This window comes from Vitis riparia, chromosome 18 (assembly GCF_004353265.1).
Source record: "Vitis riparia cultivar Riparia Gloire de Montpellier isolate 1030 chromosome 18, EGFV_Vit.rip_1.0, whole genome shotgun sequence".
In the NCBI taxonomy this organism is placed as follows: Eukaryota; Viridiplantae; Streptophyta; class Magnoliopsida; order Vitales; family Vitaceae; genus Vitis; species Vitis riparia.
The window spans coordinates 9,332,804-9,351,456 of NC_048448.1; the positions used below are offsets into that span (position 1 = coordinate 9,332,804).

Consider the following 18,653-nt stretch of genomic DNA (forward strand, 5'->3'; position numbering starts at 1 on the left):
CAACACAATAAGAGTTCTAAAGCGACTCAGCAGGATTGTACCACGTGTATATGAGGCAACTGGTAAAGCCTAACTTGGCTGGTTCTAGATGTCATCTATTATTTTCTAAGGAAAGTGAAAGAGAAGTTGTTAGCTTCAGCATGTTTAAAGATACAACACCAGCTCCATGGTAACCAACTCAAGTGCATTGTATTCAAGATCACTAACACAACAGTCACACAATTGGCATGACTACTAGCACAGTTAGCTAGGTAGTTTTCCCTTGTTATAACAAACTCGAATAGTTGTTAAGAACCTACTGCTACTTAAGGAAGTCACCACCTGTATTGTAAACTTAAATGAACCAATAATGAGAAATAACTAATATTTTCTTTCATCCATTTTCTTTTTCCTTTTAACACAACACGACAATATCTCATTCCATTATCTAAATTGTTCTCTTAGTATCCATTGCATTAAGGCTACCAATTACCTAATTTCGATTGATGACTTGCACACTATTGTCTACTCTGTTGATTACTGAAATATTGTATTAGTTCACTCTGAGTCTTAGCTAGCTACTCTTGGCACTCGTAGGAATAGGGTTCTGCATATTCTTCCTTCTTCATTTGATGTCGAGAGCAATCCTCCTACCCCAATTGCCCTTGTGCCCAGTGCACATGCAACTACTCCACCTATTTTGTCTGCTCCATCTCAGACTATCTCTACTACTCCTATCCTTCTATCATTAACACCTATTCACAACATTCTTAGACTTTCTCAGCCTTAGGTTGTTGATCATACTCCAAGTTTACTACAAGTTATGACCTGTTTGGCCATGCTTTAAGACCTCTTTATGAGCATGGACTCTTGTATTGATGTCAAGCTCAGTTGGATGACGACTTGCATGTGGATGATTTGACTTTTGTCATTCAACAACTTAGCTCTTTGGCTAGAGTCCTCAAATTGAGAGATGGTTTGGTACCACCAGCTTATGGAAACCTAGAGGTAGATGGTGGTACTAAGGTTTGCCTCCATTTTTTATACTAAAGTTGAGGGAGCAATGCTTGTAGCCACACCCATCCTACAACTCGAGTGCATTAGGAGTTGCACTGAAAATCCAAGTCATGCGTTCCTTACAAGTTAATAAATTGTTCACAACTAGTTCATGGACTTAGGAAACCTATTTAAGGTTGTAGTGTACAACCTCTTAATTGGAGGGATGATTTGTCTTGGCCATTATGATGAGTTTCTCATGGTAAGTGCACTGTGTGCATGGTTATACATTGGACGGGGCCTATGATGAATCATGACATTTACTATTAGGGATTCATGATTCACCAAACTACTATGTTGACCTTGAGAGAATATCGAGATAATACTGAGGTCTTTAGTGGCTTTGACTTATAAGTGAGACCATAAGGTGGTCATATATTCCCTACAAATTGGTCACTATTGATTAAAGCAAGTGACTATAGGCATTGTCAAAATAGGCACCATAATATCTTATGGGATTAGGACAATGTGTCCCCTTATGTGATTATAAGGACTTGTGTTTATGAAATCTATGGCATTGTAGGAATCCTTTTAGTGGAATTTGACATATGCTTTATGTTAGTTAGAGTATGTCAAGCGATCATATAATAAGACAATTTGAAACCTAATGATTGTAGATGAAATCTTGAGAGGTTGATAGTATTTATCTTGTTAGATAATGGACACTAGTCCATGGAGAGTCTAGATGCATGGGATAGTATATCATGGACCAAAAGAATTGATTAAATTGAATTTGATCAATTTTTATCTTGATAACATAGGATACTGAAGTGCAATTAACTTTATCTAATAGATTATTGAGTTAACTTCAGAACTGGATTATAAGGGAGTCAATATCTTAATATAATAACATATGATACTAGAGTGCAGTTGACTCTTTTTAGTAGATTATTAAGCTAACTTTCAAAATTGGATTATGAGGAAGCCAATATTTTCTTATGGGTACTAATGATCCTTACTCAAACTCACAGTCTTTGTTGACACAAAAGTTTAAGGGAAATTGGAGATTTAATCATATGCTAACATAATGGCATTTAGGTAAAAGAACAAGATTACATATGAAGTTATGATGAATGTTTTCAAAATCGGATAGGTCATTAAACAGGAAAAGTTGTCGATTGACGGTTCACTGGTCGAACCAAAGATTGAATCACAATCAAACTAGTAATGTAATAAATATATAATTTATATACTATTAAAATTAAAAATCAATTTAAAAATATATATATAATTAAAATTTTAATAATATTTCCTTTTTTATATTTGATATGTCAAATTAAATGGTAATGATAAATATAAATGTACTAATATAATAAATTTGATTAAATAGAACATGTATAATATTTAACCATGAAAATATAATTAAGATGAAAAGAAAATTTTAATATTTAATTTTATCTCTATCTATTTTATTATTTTAAAATTTTAGAAATTATTATATTACTTTTATACTTATCATTATATAGTTGTTATAAAAATAATTGTGAATATAAAAATATATATATTTGTTAAATAGACTTAAATGATAAAAATTTGAAAAAAAAAAAATCAATATTTTATATATTTTATTTTATTGAAACATTTATTAAGTTGGTTGCATAGCCCAGTGGTCCAAGTATTGGCCTTTTTAATCCAAGATCAGTGGTTCAAGCTTTCTTAAACATTATAAGTAATCTCACATTGGAAGTTTACAAATTATATTTCCTGTATAAAAACCTTGCTAATTCTTGGAGCTTCAAACATATTGTTAGGCTGGAGTATGTTATGGGGCTGCAGTCAAAGCTCATTAGGCCATAAATGAAAGGGGTTCACATTATAGTTTTGGTCAAAATATTAGTATTGATCGGTTCAAGGGAAATGGGACAGTTTGTTTGGTTCGACAATCAAACCATCGGTTTGGATGATTCAAGACCAATCTAACATAGGAATAATTCATTCCAGTCAACTAGATCGAAGAGCTGTTGATTGACGATTTGACCAATTTAATTAATTGATATGATTTGACTTTTAATCAAAGGAGTCATTGACCCAAAGATTGTGAGGTTTTGAGAAATCTTTTATAAAAAAGGATTTGAGTTTGAGAATATCCAAACCCAAGAATGGTTTTTATTTGTTATTGGGTCCTCTCAAACATGCATCATGCTGGTATAATGACTCAAATAAATATAAAATAAAATAAAAATTTTATTTTATAGACTCGATAATTTTCACTTGTGAGAGCCGAAACAATAGAATAAATATAAAATAAAAATTATAAGATAGTTTAGGTGACCTTTACATACATTTTTTGCAAAACTTCTATAGAAAAAAAATCATGATTTAACCCATGCTCTCCAAAGCTACTATTAAAATTTTAAAAATTTGAAATAATTTATATATATTAAAATATTTTTTTTTTAACTTCTATATGAAAAAAAAAACATAGAAATTGACCTTATGTTCTAAAACAGTAGTTACCAAAATTTTTAAAATTTGAGATAGTAAATTTTTTTTCAATACCTATATAGTTTTCTAAACTTTTTTTGAAAATCATTGTCTTGTTAAAGTATGGATCTTTCAGTGGCTATTTTCTATTTTCTAAAAATAAAAAACAAAAAGGTCTCCGAATACCACCATCGCTTTTACATTCAATTTTTTAAGTCACTAATATTTATAGAAATTATTAAAATATTGTTTTTTTTTCCAAGAACAAAAATTTAACTTGAATGCATTAATATTTTCATTTAGTAATAACTTTCACAAGTTATGGATTCGGAACAACAAATTAGGACAAATTAAAAGATGTTTTAAGTATTTTTTGCAAGACATTTGAGAAAAAACTTTAAAATAAAAAAGTATATATATTACTAAACCAAAGTGTCAAAGAAAGAGAGACTTTCTCTTGAAAATTGTTTTCTTTACATAATTCTCAGAAAAATAATTAAATTTTTGTATTAAAATTAAGAAACCAATGTTTATTTTCTTAGTTTCAAATTAATTTATTTTCTTCTTTTGAGACATTAAGTGAGATTACTTGTATAACAAAAATGTCCAATAGTTATTTAGTAACAAAAATAAAAATAATTTTGTCTTTAGACCATAGTTTGCAGGAGTACTATATATATATATAGAGAGAGAGAGAGAGGTGAGTTGGGAGTGGTGTAATTAAATTTCCAAGGTCATGTTTTGTTCAGAAGATTATTTTAAAAAAAAAAAAATTTGGAAGAAAATCATATTTAATTGTGTTGTGAAAGAAATAAAAAAATAAAATATAATTAAAATTATATAAAAATGTGTACATTTTAAAATCATTTGACTTTATAAAAACAATAAACAAATTAAAATAATATGCAAAAATAGTTTATTGATTTTAAACTTATTTTTTTCATTTTTTTTCATTTTTTCTCTTTTTAAAATTTTTTTTCACTGTTTTCTTTTTCTAACACTTTCCCTCGGATTTTTAGAAACTAAACCTAACCTTAAAAAATAAAATAAAAAATAAAAATAGCATATGCACAGGATGAGATTTTACACTGACGTATCAAGCCATCAGGCCATAGTCTGCATTAAACCTAGGCTTAGGGCTGAGTTTAAGCTAAGAGTTAAATTCCAAGTATGGGCCAAGCCTAATGACTTTTCTTATTTGGGATAATTGTTGAGCATGGAGTGGGCACATCAACTATCCCATCACAAACTAAATTGTGTCCCACTAAATTATTTTATCGAGGGAAACATTTAAAAAAAAAAAATTATTCATCCTAAATGAAACTATGAACATGTTTGTAATTGTATTGTTTTTTGTTTTAAGTATTCATACTTTATCTAAAAAATTTCAAAAATATATAAAAATAGGAAAAACAAATCAAATTCCTATCAAAATCTTTGGAATAGAAGTCTGCTCTTCAATGACAAAAAAATATCCTTATGAAAATAACTCAATATTTTTAAAATCGGATTGAACATTAAACCGAAAAAATTACTAATTAATGTTTCATTGATCGGATTGATAGTCGAATCGATGTCAGACCAATAATCAAATCAGGATCGAATGGGTGGTCGAATCGAGGTTAAATCCTTAACGTCATAAATATATAATTTATATTTTCTTAAAATTAAAAATAATGTTAAAATATTTAAAATATATATCTTTTCAAGTACAAAATGCCATAAGAGCACTCTAAAATTCAAGTACAAAATCTGCCATCCGCGGCACTCTGAATCTTTTTGCATCTCCATCATGAAAGCTTCCAAGGTGGAGTCTAAGAAGAGAATTTTCTAAGCAATGCTTACCAGGCAACAAAATTTGCCACCCTTTCTATGCTTTGACTCCATTGCATCTCGACCATGTCTTTTTGTTCCAAGCTGGATTTCATCAGTAAACGCCAATAAAGATCTCCATCCTCTAGTTCATCTAATAAACCCAACCTACACACAAGCTTAGTAACTGAACAAAGAGAAACACTGATCATTCATGAAAGGTATATTGTTTTGAGCACCCACGATTCATGCATAAGATATCCACTACATTTAGTGTTGTTTGGTGATTTCTAGCTACAAGATTTAATTTCTAAGAAATGAGAAAGCCATACAGACAAGATCAAGCAAATGCATACCATGATAAGTGACTGTAAATTCTTCAAACCATCTATTGAAACGTGACTGTAAATTAGCATACTCAAACAATTAGGACAACAGAAATCATGTTCAAAAGACACTTCGTCCATTTATGCATACTATCGGTCTATTTGTGAACACAGACATAGTGCAAGGTAAAAACTCAAAGTTGTTCACAAAGGGACACAAGTCCACTAGTGCAAAATTCTAGGTGATGTGAGGCAATGCACACAAATTGCTATTGGTCCATTTGTGTGGACTCTACATCACATCATGCACATGTACATGGTTAATTTGCTACCAACCGGATTAGGTTGTCTTTTCAATTAGAAGTCGTTATCATTAGTTATTGACTTGTAACAAACTTATGTTTAAGAATATCTTAGGTATAAATGAGTAGAAATGTGTTTTCTTTTATCCATCCTAAAGAGAATATACATGGTCTTGGTAGATAGATCATTGTAAGAAATAATCTAAAAAAGAAAAGAAATTCTTGAGTGAATCTAACTGAATAAGTACCCTTTTTTTGGCCATGAGGGAAAGGGTGAGAGAGAGCCTTCTATTTTGTGCAAAAGAGAGAAACAAAGGTTCAATATCATTAACTAGTAAAGCATTTGTGGATTCTTTTCTTGTGGATATAGGTGATCTTCATCAAACCACGAAGCATCTTGGTGTTGTGATTGTACTTTATTTTTTGTTGTATTTAAGTTCTTGGGCTTATTTAATTGATCTTGTTGATGTAAAATCCCCTTAACAAACTGTTATGAGAGCATGTAGATGGATTTAACAAAGGTTGATATTTAATCAGAAGAATGATTTAGCACTATGGAGAATGGAGATGATAGCATCACTAGTTAAGAGGCCTTCAAGAAGTTCCTAGGGGTAAACTTACCAAGTTCTTTATCCTTTGAGGACAAGACCAAGATCCCTGATAAAGCATACAATGTTGTCTTTTCGAGTCTTAGTGATAAGATGTTATGTGAAGTCTTAAAGGAGTCAACTATAGCTTTGATATGGTTGAAATTGAAGCATCTGCTCGTGGCAAAATCTTTGACAAATAGACTATACTAAAAGTAGAAAATGGCATAACAGGTTGAAGACTGTATTGACAACTTCAATAATATCAAATTAGATCTTGAAAATAGTAAAGTGAAGATTGAAGATAAAGACCAAGCAATAATCCTCTCAAATTCATTGTCTGAGTTAAATAAGCACTTTGTAGACACCATGATCTATGGTAGAGGGTATTTATTTATGCAAGAAGTATAGGATGCCCTAAATTCTAAGGAGTTGAAGAAGAAATGTTATAAGAATAAAGAAGATGACTCAGGGGTGAGGGGCACACAGTGAGATGGTGATCTTGTAAGAAACTTTTTTAGGATATATATAGACCAAGGTCAAGGTTGAAATATAAGTACATAATGTTTTCTCTATCATAAAGAATGCCATGTAAAGAAAGATTATCCAAAAAGATAACTTCAAGGACCCTGAAGATATTGGCACTACATCAAAGGGGTATGAAAGCACTAAGGTATTATCCATTTCAAAATCTATTGAAAATAATTAAATGAATTATTGATTTTGGTCACACTTCTCACATGTTTCCAAATCAATCTTGATTTTCTTCTATTAAATGATTGATGGGGGCTAAGTGTTGCTGGGAAACAATAAGGCATGTCACGTGATTGGAGTAGGAGTTACAAAAATCAAGATAGCAGATTGGGTTGAAAGCATATTGTAGGTGAGAGGCATATGCTTGAATTGAAGAGTAATCTAATTTCACTGAGAATGTTGGACAAAAGTGTAAAGGAGAAGATGGAGACTTGAAGGTAATTAAAGGATCACTACAACTTCAAGGAATATATATTCTAGACAAAGTAAAGTTTTTGACACATAGACTTATATATCAGTGAAAAGAGTGGTCTAAATAAAGTAAACACAATCTTCTTTGGGGAAATAATATGAGTAAGTTGGAATTTTCGGAAGATTGCATTTATGGTGAGATTTATAGAATTAAATTCAATATAGCAAATCAAAGGACAAAGGAAACTCTCGATTATGTTCATTTAAATATTTTGGGCCAACAAGGATTGATTCTTTGAGTGATTAGATATACCTTACATTGATTGATGATTATCAAAGAAGAGTATGGGTGTATATAAAATCTAAATGCAACAACTGTATAGAGGGCTCTATAGAAAAGGGAAGGAGAACCATGTATGCATGCTTATCATAGTATGGCTTAAAGCAGTTTCCAAGGCATTGGTACAACAGGTTTGATATATTCCAATTGAAATATAGTTTTAAAAAAATGTGGATGTGATAGTTTTTTTGTACTATAAGAACCTCCTATCTAATACTGCCACTTATTTTCCACCGTTTTTGTGTGCTATAAGAATGCCTTATAATGCCACTTATTTGCTAATCTATGATGACATGTTCATAGCATCTAATAGACTAATTAAAGTCATTTTTTTCAGAGTGAGTTAAAGACGAAGGATCTTGGACTAGCCAAGAGGATTCTAGGGATTGAAATCATAAAGGTTCTTGATAGGTTTGTGATGTCAAGGGCAAAATGGGAACAACAATTACGTTGTATTTTAAGTCATCCCAAGCTTAGTCACCTTGACCTGAAATTGGGGATAAGGATTATATGGTAAAGGTACCCTATGCTCGTGTAGTTGGAAGTATCATGTACGCCTTGATGTGATAAACCTAATTTATGTAATGCTATGAGTGTGATTAGTAGGTATGAAAAATCCAGAAAATGGATTACAATGTTGTGAAATAGCAACTAGGGTCTTCAATATATTAAGGATGTTGGATTGATGTATTAAGGAGGGTAGAATACAAGTCAATAGGTTAATAGCTATGTGGATTCTAATTATGCAAGAGACTTGGATGGTAAGAGATTATTGAGGTACAAGTTATATTTTTTATTTAGGGAGATTCATAGTTTGCTAGACAGCCTCATTATAGTGCATAGGTTCTCTTTCAATCATAGAGGTGGAATATATGGCAATAGCTAAATCTATCAAGGAAGCAATTATGCAGACATATACAAGGGTTGGTTAGTAAGCTAAGCATGAAGCAAGGGTCTGTAACAGTGTTTTATGATAGTCAAAGTGTAATTTATTAGTCCAAAAATTAAATATAACATGAGAGGATAAATCACATTAAGGTAAGACTTCATTTTATCTTAGACATAAACATTGGGGGAGCATTACACATAAAGAAAATCTTAACTCTTGGGAATCCAATAGATATAATTGCAAAGGCCACAATGTTTAATTAGTTCAAGTATTGCTTGGACTTAGTTTATGTAAAAGGTTGCTGACTTAGGAAATAGGAAAAGGCTATTGTTGCAAGTGATTTGAATTCTACAACCAATGTGGAGGATTGTTGAGTAGTGAGTTTGAAATAGCTCACTTAAACAATATGAACGAGTGAAATCACATTCAAAAGACACTTTGTTCATTTGTGTACATTAGCATAAAGTAAGGTAAGAGCTCAAAGGTGTGTACAAAGTGACATGCTCCATTTTGAAAACTTCAGGTGACGTAAGGTAATGCACACTAAGTGGACAAGTCTCTTTGTGTGGTCTCTTCAATACTTTGGGCTAATGCACACTAAGTGGACAAGTCTCTTTGTGTGTCTCTTCAATACTTTGGGCTAATGCACACTAAGTGGACAAGTCTCTTTGTGTGGTCTCTTCAGTACTTTGGGCACATGCACTGGTTTTGCTACCAATATAGATCAGGTTGTTTATTCAATTAATGTTTATTATGATTAGTTGTTCACTTCTAACAACTTTTATTCAAGACAAATGAGTACTATTTTACTTATTGTAAAGGGAATCTAGATCGCCTTGATAGATAGATCATTATGAGAAAGATTCTAAACACAAGAGAAATGCTTGTGTAAATATAACTGGGAAGTGCTCCTATGCTTTTCTAATAGGAAAGTATGAGAGAGAGTCCTGAAAGAAAAAATGAAGGTCGTATCTCAATGATCAATTATCAAACCTCTGTAGATTCATTTCATATGGATATAGGTGGTTTTCACTGAACCAGGTAATATCTGTGTTTTAAGTGTGCTGTATTTTTTGTTGTGTTTTTGTGATTCTTAGGTTTGTTTAATTAACCTTGTTTGAGCAAAATCTCCTCAACACCATCCAATATATCAAAGGATTTCCTGACTAAATTATGATTCCAATTTGAAGTGCCTCATAACATGTAATGAAATAATTGAAAATCATCTAAAAATCTAAAAACGAGGTTTCAGAAATCACAAACATGAATCATTCTCTAAAGATATAGCTTAGAGAAGTTGTTTTATAATGGAGAAAGTAACAAAAAAAAAAATGTATTAATACCATGTATAAGAAAGTAACAAAAAAACATTTACGTATTAGTACTATGTATCATAGCTAGTCATGTGTTTACTTTTAGCTAATCTTATGCTTCAATCAGTACACATGAGTTTGGACCCAAAATTTAGTTGCCTAGAGTATTGGCTAAAGGGGGAAAGATGACATATTTTCATGAATAACCTTCCTGGTGAAGGTCATAAATCTAATCATATCCCAGATGGATAATTCGAAAATTTTCTATTAGAGTTGTTTTAACATTTGAAATTGCATAAAGTAGTCAGCAAAAAGCTAATAGGAACTACTGTAAAACGATTTATGCTATAATTCATTCTCATCTTCTAGAGTTTGTGTGCACTTTCAAAGTGCCAAAATACTGATATCAAATTAATGAAGGCATGTATAAGAAAACAATGGTTGTGAACTTGGCAACGTCAGGAAGATGGTAAAAGAGTTAAATAATTATAAAGGTAAAGTTGTGGCTTCATGATAAATATTTTATAGTTTGGAGGATACTTGGAAAGTCTTCTGTAAATTGCAAGGAATATACAAGAAGTCTTCAATGGATTAAGCAAGAAGAACATGTGGAAAGCACAACCAATCCATCTGCCTTAATATGTCTTCAAGTTGGTAATTGATGGTGGGGACTTTAGACAAATGCAGAATGACTAAAAAAGAAATTGCTACCATTGATTCAAATTCTAATAATAACTCAAAAAGAACTACCACTAAAGGTCAAATGAAAATCGCATTAACAGGCACGAAATACTAAATCAGAGCATGTTGGGAACTGATTCATTCATTTTGCCTTTTACTATAGGCACAAACTAAAGTACTAAATGATCATAATCTATGGATGGCCTTAAATTGTATCAAAGGTTTCCTGAATAAAAACCATGCTGAGACTACCTAGCACAGCCATGGTTTGAAATGGTATAAGCTATAGCCATCAAGATCATAGAGTCTTGAAAATTAACTTTTGTGGTCATCTGCTTGGGTAACAAAAATAGGGGTTTGAGGTATGAGAATAGGCCTTCATGCTAATTCTATCTATGGCATTGGCATCAGTTTTTGAGGTTTGTCCACATTCAATTGCATGTTCTGCAAATAAACAAGTGAAAAGTACTTTTGTATTTCACTCTCAAAGCCTCCTTATAAAGGACTTTTGTCCTACCAAGGTTGTTAGTGGGATCAAATTAATCCTTTTTCTGTGATTTTTGAGTAACACAAAATCCCAAGCCAACAACATTGGACAAACTCCCTAGGCTAACACCAAATCCCAAGAACACACAATCTCAAGCTTACTCCTTGAGCCAATACCAAATCCCGAGCCAACTCGATCTTGGATATATTTCTCGGGCTGACACCAAATCCCAGCCACATACAATTTGAAGCCTTACTTCGTAAGGCATCATTTTCCTGGGAGAGGCACTGTGGCCAACCTTTGGCTGGTGGTTGACCAAATTAGAGAGGCCTTGAAAGAACCTTCATTTTGATGTCTGGGTGGAAGGAATGAGGAAAATCCATGTACCGTATGCCTTTCATGCATTTTGAACTTGTTCTAGAGGTTTCCGACCCAAAACCATAAAAAAGACCAACAAAATTAAGATGGCCACCTCTAGTATAACATGATGAAAACAGGGGATGGCTGTGGTATCCTAACAAATCAGTCGATCAAAACGGTTTTCCTCTCCACTGCAGGGAACTCCTCCACTGCAGGAAAGAAGAAGATTACATTGCATACGTTTCCAACAGAACTGGCTATTCCACTAAAATTTAATTTCTCAGTATCTACGTATCAAAACAGAGTGATTTTTCATTGAGAAAAGACGTACTTGGTTGTAGATTTTGGTGATTTGATAATCATTTTTTTTTCATACAAAACATTTGATTTTCAGTGCAGTCCAGATCAAAGCCCTAAAAATGCAAAGATAAAACAGAAAGGTTGTTTAAAATTATCTCAGATCAATGACATAAGAACATAATTCACTGTCAAAACTCCAAGAAAAAACCCAAGAAACTAATATTACCTGTCTCAAACCTCAAGAATAGAAAGAAAGATATGACAAGAATTGATGTATAAGAGCAGCAATGCGATCAGTTGATAAGCCTTACTACCAACTGTCATATAATGAAAAGGCAAACCTCCATTATCTCAGTTCTGAAACTTTCAAATGCGAATCAGAATCTGAATGGGTCATGGTTAGAATCAAAATGGCCTGTGATTGAGAAGGTGTAAAGTACCGTAACTTATTAACCCAACAATGACTCTAAATTAGAGATTGAGAAGGTGTTATGCAGCTTAATATAATTTAATGACTTAAGTTATTAAGTAGTTAAGCATGTTTGGTAAAAATAATTTAATATCACAACTTTAAATAAAAATTAATTTTAAATATTAAGTTAAAATTGTTAACTTATTCTTAATTTCAAAACCTTTTTGTCTCATTTATTCATTTTTAGTGAAGGTATATTTTATGACTATGATCTTGCATTCACAACTCATCTTTTATAGTAAATATCTTTGTAGTTAACTTATGCATCTACAATACTTTAAAAAATATTAATGTTTAACAAATAAATTTATTATTTAGAATTAGTGAATATATAAATATTAGTTAGAGTTAATGAAAATAAATATATCAATTTGATAATTTTGAATAAATTTTAAGTTAATTTTACCAACAAAAAAATAAAACTTTAATAGTTAAAGTAAAAAATAAATAATAAGTTTTAAGTCAACAATTTAAGAATAATTTAACTTAAAGTTAACTTAAATCATTAATTAATAAGTAGAAAGTTTTACGAAACACCCATTTAATTTGTGTATTGAGGTTTAACGATATTATCAAACGAAGTTTACAGCATATAATAAATTTAAAATTTAAAATTTAAATTTAATATGCAACAAGAAACTAAAAGCAACTTTAAAATTTAAATTTTTAAAATTAGAATAACTTTCAAGCACTTCAAATGTGCAAGATAATAAATTTTGTAAGGAATAATAATAAAACATAACAAGTGAAAATGTAAATTGCAAATAAACTAGACATGTACATTCAGAGAATGAAATGACTTTGCCATATAGAAATGAGAAGAAAGAGAGAGGTGACTCACCAATAAGCTGACATAAGCCATTCTTGGAGTTTAAGCATTCTTGGATGAGTTTAAGCATGGAATCCTTCCTCACAGTTCTCTCCTCCTCTTGGCCTCTTAGGTTGTGATTCCTCAAGACAGTTATAACGACTTCCATCACTGCTTCTCTTGGCACTAGTATACCTTGTTTGATGGTTCACTTTCTTATCTCGAGCGTATATAAGATGGATTCCACAGTTTTTCACCACATGGGATGCCCCAGAGAGACTAAAATAAGCTGTAATCTTCCTGGATTTATTGGGGCTACTGGACTTGGGTATCATAAGTTTAGCACCAGGTTGATACACCAGCCATATGTGATCAGTCTCAACCACTCTGTCTCCGCTGTGTGTCCAAGAGATGGAACTAGTCAAATAAGGCCCCTCTCTAAATTCAAAATTACAACAAATCAGACCAGGGCCTTGAATTATTTCATCCTCCTCAAGTGAGAACACAGAGCATAGAGCAAAACCCAAGAAGTCCTTGTTATGCCAATTTGGAGGCAGCTCTATTGTTACCGAGGATCCGATACTTGGATGCTGGAACCACTCTGGAATTGTACTTCCAGGAAGAACAATACTGTATTCAATTTCTGGAAGAAAGTTCTGCATCAAAAGATAAATAGATAAATAAATAATTATAATGTTTTAAGATATAAGACCAAATTCAAACATGAGAGAGTTAAACCTGATGAAGTTTCTCCAGTATAGTTGCCACATTATCCTGAGCTAGTGCGAAGCAATTCGGCAGTTTGAAAGTTACAGGACGAAGGCAAGAGGAAGACGATAGGTACTGTGGCGACTGTGGAGATAGAACTGATAAAGACTCAAGGGATATGCAATCCCCAGCATCTAATAATTTTATACTTGGTGGGAGCTTGGAAATTTCTTGAAGGCTTTTGCACTGATTCACAGAAAGGACCCTTAGATGAGAAAGTCTATTCACCTCCTCAGGTACGGTAACCAAATTGTTTCTGCTAAGGTTTAATTCTTCCAAGAAGTGTAAGTGGCCAATATTGTCATTGATCGATCTATCGGTTAGATTGCAGCCACTAAGATCTAAATATTTTAAGGAGTATAAACCTGACAAATAAGGCAACTGCAAACCAGTCCCATCTGAATTTTCTCTATGTAGTAACCTGAATAGAAGGGATGAAATCCAGGAGTTAGATGTTGATCCTTTACATCCCCTAAAGGATAACTCTTTAAGGTTTCTCAAATGAAAAAGTGAGAGAGGTGGTTGAGTTATAGCAGTTCCATCAGCTTGAAGTTTCATCAAGAATTGCAACCTCCCCAGGTCCTCTGGCAATTTGCTGAGTTTTGAACAGCCAGAGACAATGAGGGTTTCAAGGGATCTCAAACTGCAAATGCTATTTGGAAGACTCCTGAGGTTTTTGCATTTTCTCATATTCAATAACTGAAGGCCTTTAAGATGAACAATTGAGGGGGACAGCTCTTTTATAGATGTTCCATCTAAAAGAAGCTCTTGTAAACATTCCATATCCTCCATGATTTCCGGAAAAATCTCTAGACCTGAACAGCCAGAGAGCACCAGAGTTCCCAGGGATTTCAAAGAATAAATGTTGCTTGGAAGAATCATAAGGTTTTTGCAGTTTTTCATATCCAATAAAACAAGTCTTGGGAGAAACACCACTGAAGGGGGAAGTTCTACAATAGCAGTCCCTTCCAAATTAAGCTCCAACAAATTTTCCATACACCCTTGGATCTCTGGAAACTTGTCAATTTTAGAGCAGCCAGAGAGGTTAAGAACTTCAAGTGATTCCAATCCAGTGATGCTTGGAAAATAGTGAAGCATTTTGCAGTTTTTCACATTCAAGATCGTAAGTCTCTTCAGCTTTGTAACTGATGGGTGCACCTCAGGCAAACTCGTACAACCGTCAAGAATTAGCCGCTCCACACGTGGTGCAAAAGACAAGTTTGGGCATTCCAGAAGGTGTTGAGAGTTACCGAGATCGATGACTACTAACTTTGGAAGACGCTGAAACATAAAGTAAATCAAAATTAAAATTCCCACTCATTTGCTTAGATGAACTTTAAACTTCGTTGATAAAGAAGCAGCAATCATACCTTACGCCTTTTCCAGAGGTATTTTAAGCTGCTATGCCTCAAACTGAGTTCACCCAATTTCTCACCATCAAAATTTGATGGCAATGACTCCAAAGTCCATCCATCCCAATGGAGATATCTCAACTCATGAGAAGGAAATTTAAAATCTCGAGGAAGATGGACGGTGTTAGAAACTATAGAATTATTTTCTGCATTTTGATAGACTCGGAGCAATCTAAGTCTTGTCATTTTTTTGAAAGCATCAGAGGTAAGATGTATTTCATTTGATAGAGACATGTTTAGGAATATGCCTTCAATTCTCTCTGTCCCCTAAAAACCATGAAGAAGGGATTAGTAAAGAACAAAACCCATAAAATCTAACTAAAAACATATAGGTAAACAACTTTTGAACTGAAAATCAATGCCTTAAAATCTAAATAAGGTCAGGTACTTAAGCTCTTACCGTATTTTTTGTCATTACATGATGAACATCTTCAGGATCCCACAATCTACTCCATTTTCCAGGTTCATTATGATCTTGCTGCCGAACAATTTCCCAACAAGCTTTTTGCATCAAATCATGCATCAATAACTTCTTGTCAAAAATACTAATGAGAGATTTGTCTTCAAGCACTCGCATTCCCCCTAATGCAAACAAATTGCAAGTGTCAAGTATTCGTAGAACAAAATTCAAATCCTCTCCTTTGAAGAAGCATGCAACATCGAGGAATATCTCTCTTTCGAACATATCCAATGTTTGAAAACCTCTCATAAGCACATTTTGGATTTGCATGCTAGGTCGTTTCTCCAGCCTTTGCAATACACTTTTCCATTCAAATTTTTTCTTACCAAACAAGAGAGAACCTAGAACTTCAAGAGCTATTGGAAGTCCCTTACAATAATCTACTATACGTCTCGATAGGTCTATAAAACCTTTTTGAGGACTGTTCATGTGGAACGCATGCAAAGAAAAGAGTTGAATAGCTTCCTTACAATTTAATTCCTCAACCATATATGATTCATCCACTCTCCACACAAGAAACAAACGTTTGTATCTAGATGTTAAAATAATTCTACTACCTGGACCAAAATATCTACAATTGTAAACTAAGAAATATATTTGTCTGATATGATCAACATCATCAAGAACAACAAGAACCTTTTTAAAGCAAAGCCTGTGCCTTATTACATGAGTCCCTTCAGAAATATCTGTAATGGACGGAATATCTTCCCCTAAAATATCTCTAAGAAGTTGGTTTTGTAACTGAAGCAAATTAGGCTTTTGACTACTAATATTCAAAAGAAAGCTAGCACCATTGAATAGATGAGCAATTTCGTTATACACAACTTTGGCTAGAGTTGTCTTGCCTATTCCATCCATTCCATATATCCCAATCATGCGGACATCATTTGAGTCAATAGATAGTCGTGAGGCCATTTCCTTCAGACGGCGTTCCATTCCAATCAGCTTATCACCAACATGTAAGAGTTTAAGATTCCTACTTAAAATGTCTTGAACAATTCTCTGAGTAGCCTGTGATTCATACCTGCCAATCATAAAGCAATATAACAACCTATAATGAGTTAGAAACTGTAATAAACAAAGCAGAGAACTGATGATGATGTTTAGTTTTCTTCACAACCGAACTATAGCAAGCATAAATATAGGATTCCTTGAAGTGCATGATAAATATAAATTAATTAAATGTTGTGCACCCATTATTAAATGTAAAAGACCGGATGAGTTTGTCTGTGCTCCATGTTTAGTGACTCCAAATCATTGAAGTTGATTACTAGTAGCAAATATCAGTTTTGTTTCAACACACACATGTATCCAAGCGCCAAATCCCAATGACTATTACTATCATGGAAAAAACTCATGAATAACTAGAATGCTTAGAAAAAATTTATATCCAACAAAATTTCCTTGATCATATGTTTGATTTTACTAACTTTTTTTCGATCAATGATGAGGAGCTTGAAAGTAGTTAAATTTTGAAAATTAATCATTTCTACTATATTAATTATTTTCCATTTTGGGTGCTCATTTTTCTCGAAAGTTTCCATTTGAATATTGCATTAATTGTTTCCTTATAGCTGTAAATGAATGAAAGCAGCTGAAAGCAAAGATTCATATATACCCATGCTGCACATGCCATCCACTCAAATTGGCTGCTGCCCTCAACGCCGCCTTCCATCTCATCACCTTATCCTGCGGGACCTTCTGGTGGTTATCAAATGCTTCTCCAAAACTTCCCGTCTGATTTCGCACATCAGATGGATCCACATGGTAGAAGACTGGCACAACCGTCTGTCCCTTTTGTGTCTTCCACTCCATGATCTTGGCCAGCTCATCCAAGCACCATTTTGAATGAGCATAGGTTTTCGAAAAAACCACAATATACATCCTCGATTCTTCGATAGCCTTCAAGAGTGATGACCCGATCTCTTCTCCTCTATCAAGTCCTTCATCGTCTCTGAAGGTGCGGATGCCCTTCTGACACAAAGCGGAATGAAGATGATCTGTAAAAGTGAAGCGAGTGTCTTCACCTCTAAAGCTCAAAAAGACGTCCCATTTGCATCCAAGAGAAAGGACAGTTGAGCTTGTCGTTGGAGCCATAGTCGGGGACGTTGTTCGTCCAAAATTGCAAGACACTAAGAAATTTTTGGGTTGTTAGTGTCAAAATTACAAGAGTCTGAAGATTTATTTCTCTCTACCTTTTAACATTGGAGCTTCCTCCAATCTTCTTCGTTCTTTCTATCATTTTATTTTATTTTATTTTATTTTATTTTTATTTAATGCACAGTATTAGAAACAGTGAGCGACACTTCCTGGAATTTCTAGTTCGGTTTCCTCACTTCTTTTTCCTCTTGGACGGTCAACTTTGGGCTGCTGCTTTCCCTTTTCTCACCATTTTTGGCCCTTTTCTTTCCGGGTCGGATTCTGGTATGTTTTTTCATTTGGTACGATCACGTCGGAGCTTTCATCCCACGCTTTCTCATTTTTTATTTTAAAAAAAATAATTCTAAAAACAGTTTTTGCTTTTGAAAATAAAAACCCGGTTTTAAAATTTTAGGGCACCGTTTAGTTATTGTTTTCTGAAAATAATTTTTTAAAAAAAAATAAAATTGAGATCAATTCCTTCTTTACAACTCTCACTGATATTGAAAATTTTAAAAAATATGATATTTTCTATTAATTACAAGTGCTTTCCTAAATTTCCTTTTAATTTTTCTAAATTTTTTAATTAGCCAAATAGTTTTAAATCAAACCACACCTAATACATAAAAATTAACATTATAAAATCAAAAATGTCCAAATTGATCCGATTAACATTATAAAGTTATAAACTAAAATACATTTTGAATGACTTTACTATTTTTCTCTTCATATATAATCATATTTTTTCAGATTTTTTTATTATAAATAGTGAACGAAATTAATAAGTAAAACT

The 18,653-nt window shown here is 32.8% G+C and overlaps 1 protein-coding gene across 5 annotated transcripts; it reads right to left on the reverse strand.

Annotated features, from left to right (window-relative positions):
* Nucleotides 1-5,143: 5,143 nt before the first annotated feature.
* LOC117907166 (disease resistance protein RPV1-like) lies at nt 5,144-17,928 on the reverse strand. 5 transcript variants are annotated; one of them, XM_034820602.1, is made up of 7 exons: nt 17,340-17,928; nt 15,662-16,745; nt 15,220-15,528; nt 13,820-15,130; nt 13,115-13,737; nt 12,028-12,118; nt 5,144-5,425 (listed from the first exon to the last, which is right to left on the reverse strand). In XM_034820602.1, the coding sequence occupies exons 1-5, from the start codon at nt 17,816-17,818 to the stop codon at nt 13,165-13,167; spliced, it is 3,756 nt and encodes a 1,251-aa protein (XP_034676493.1). In that variant the 5' UTR covers nt 17,819-17,928; the 3' UTR covers nt 5,144-5,425; nt 12,028-12,118; nt 13,115-13,164. The 5 variants fall into 5 exon arrangements, with proteins under 5 accessions (XP_034676493.1, XP_034676492.1, XP_034676490.1 ...); XM_034820601.1 differs by having other exon boundaries at nt 5,144-5,439; XM_034820603.1 differs by lacking the exon at nt 5,144-5,425 and adding an exon at nt 11,892-11,914.
* Nucleotides 17,929-18,653: the final 725 nt, after the last annotated feature.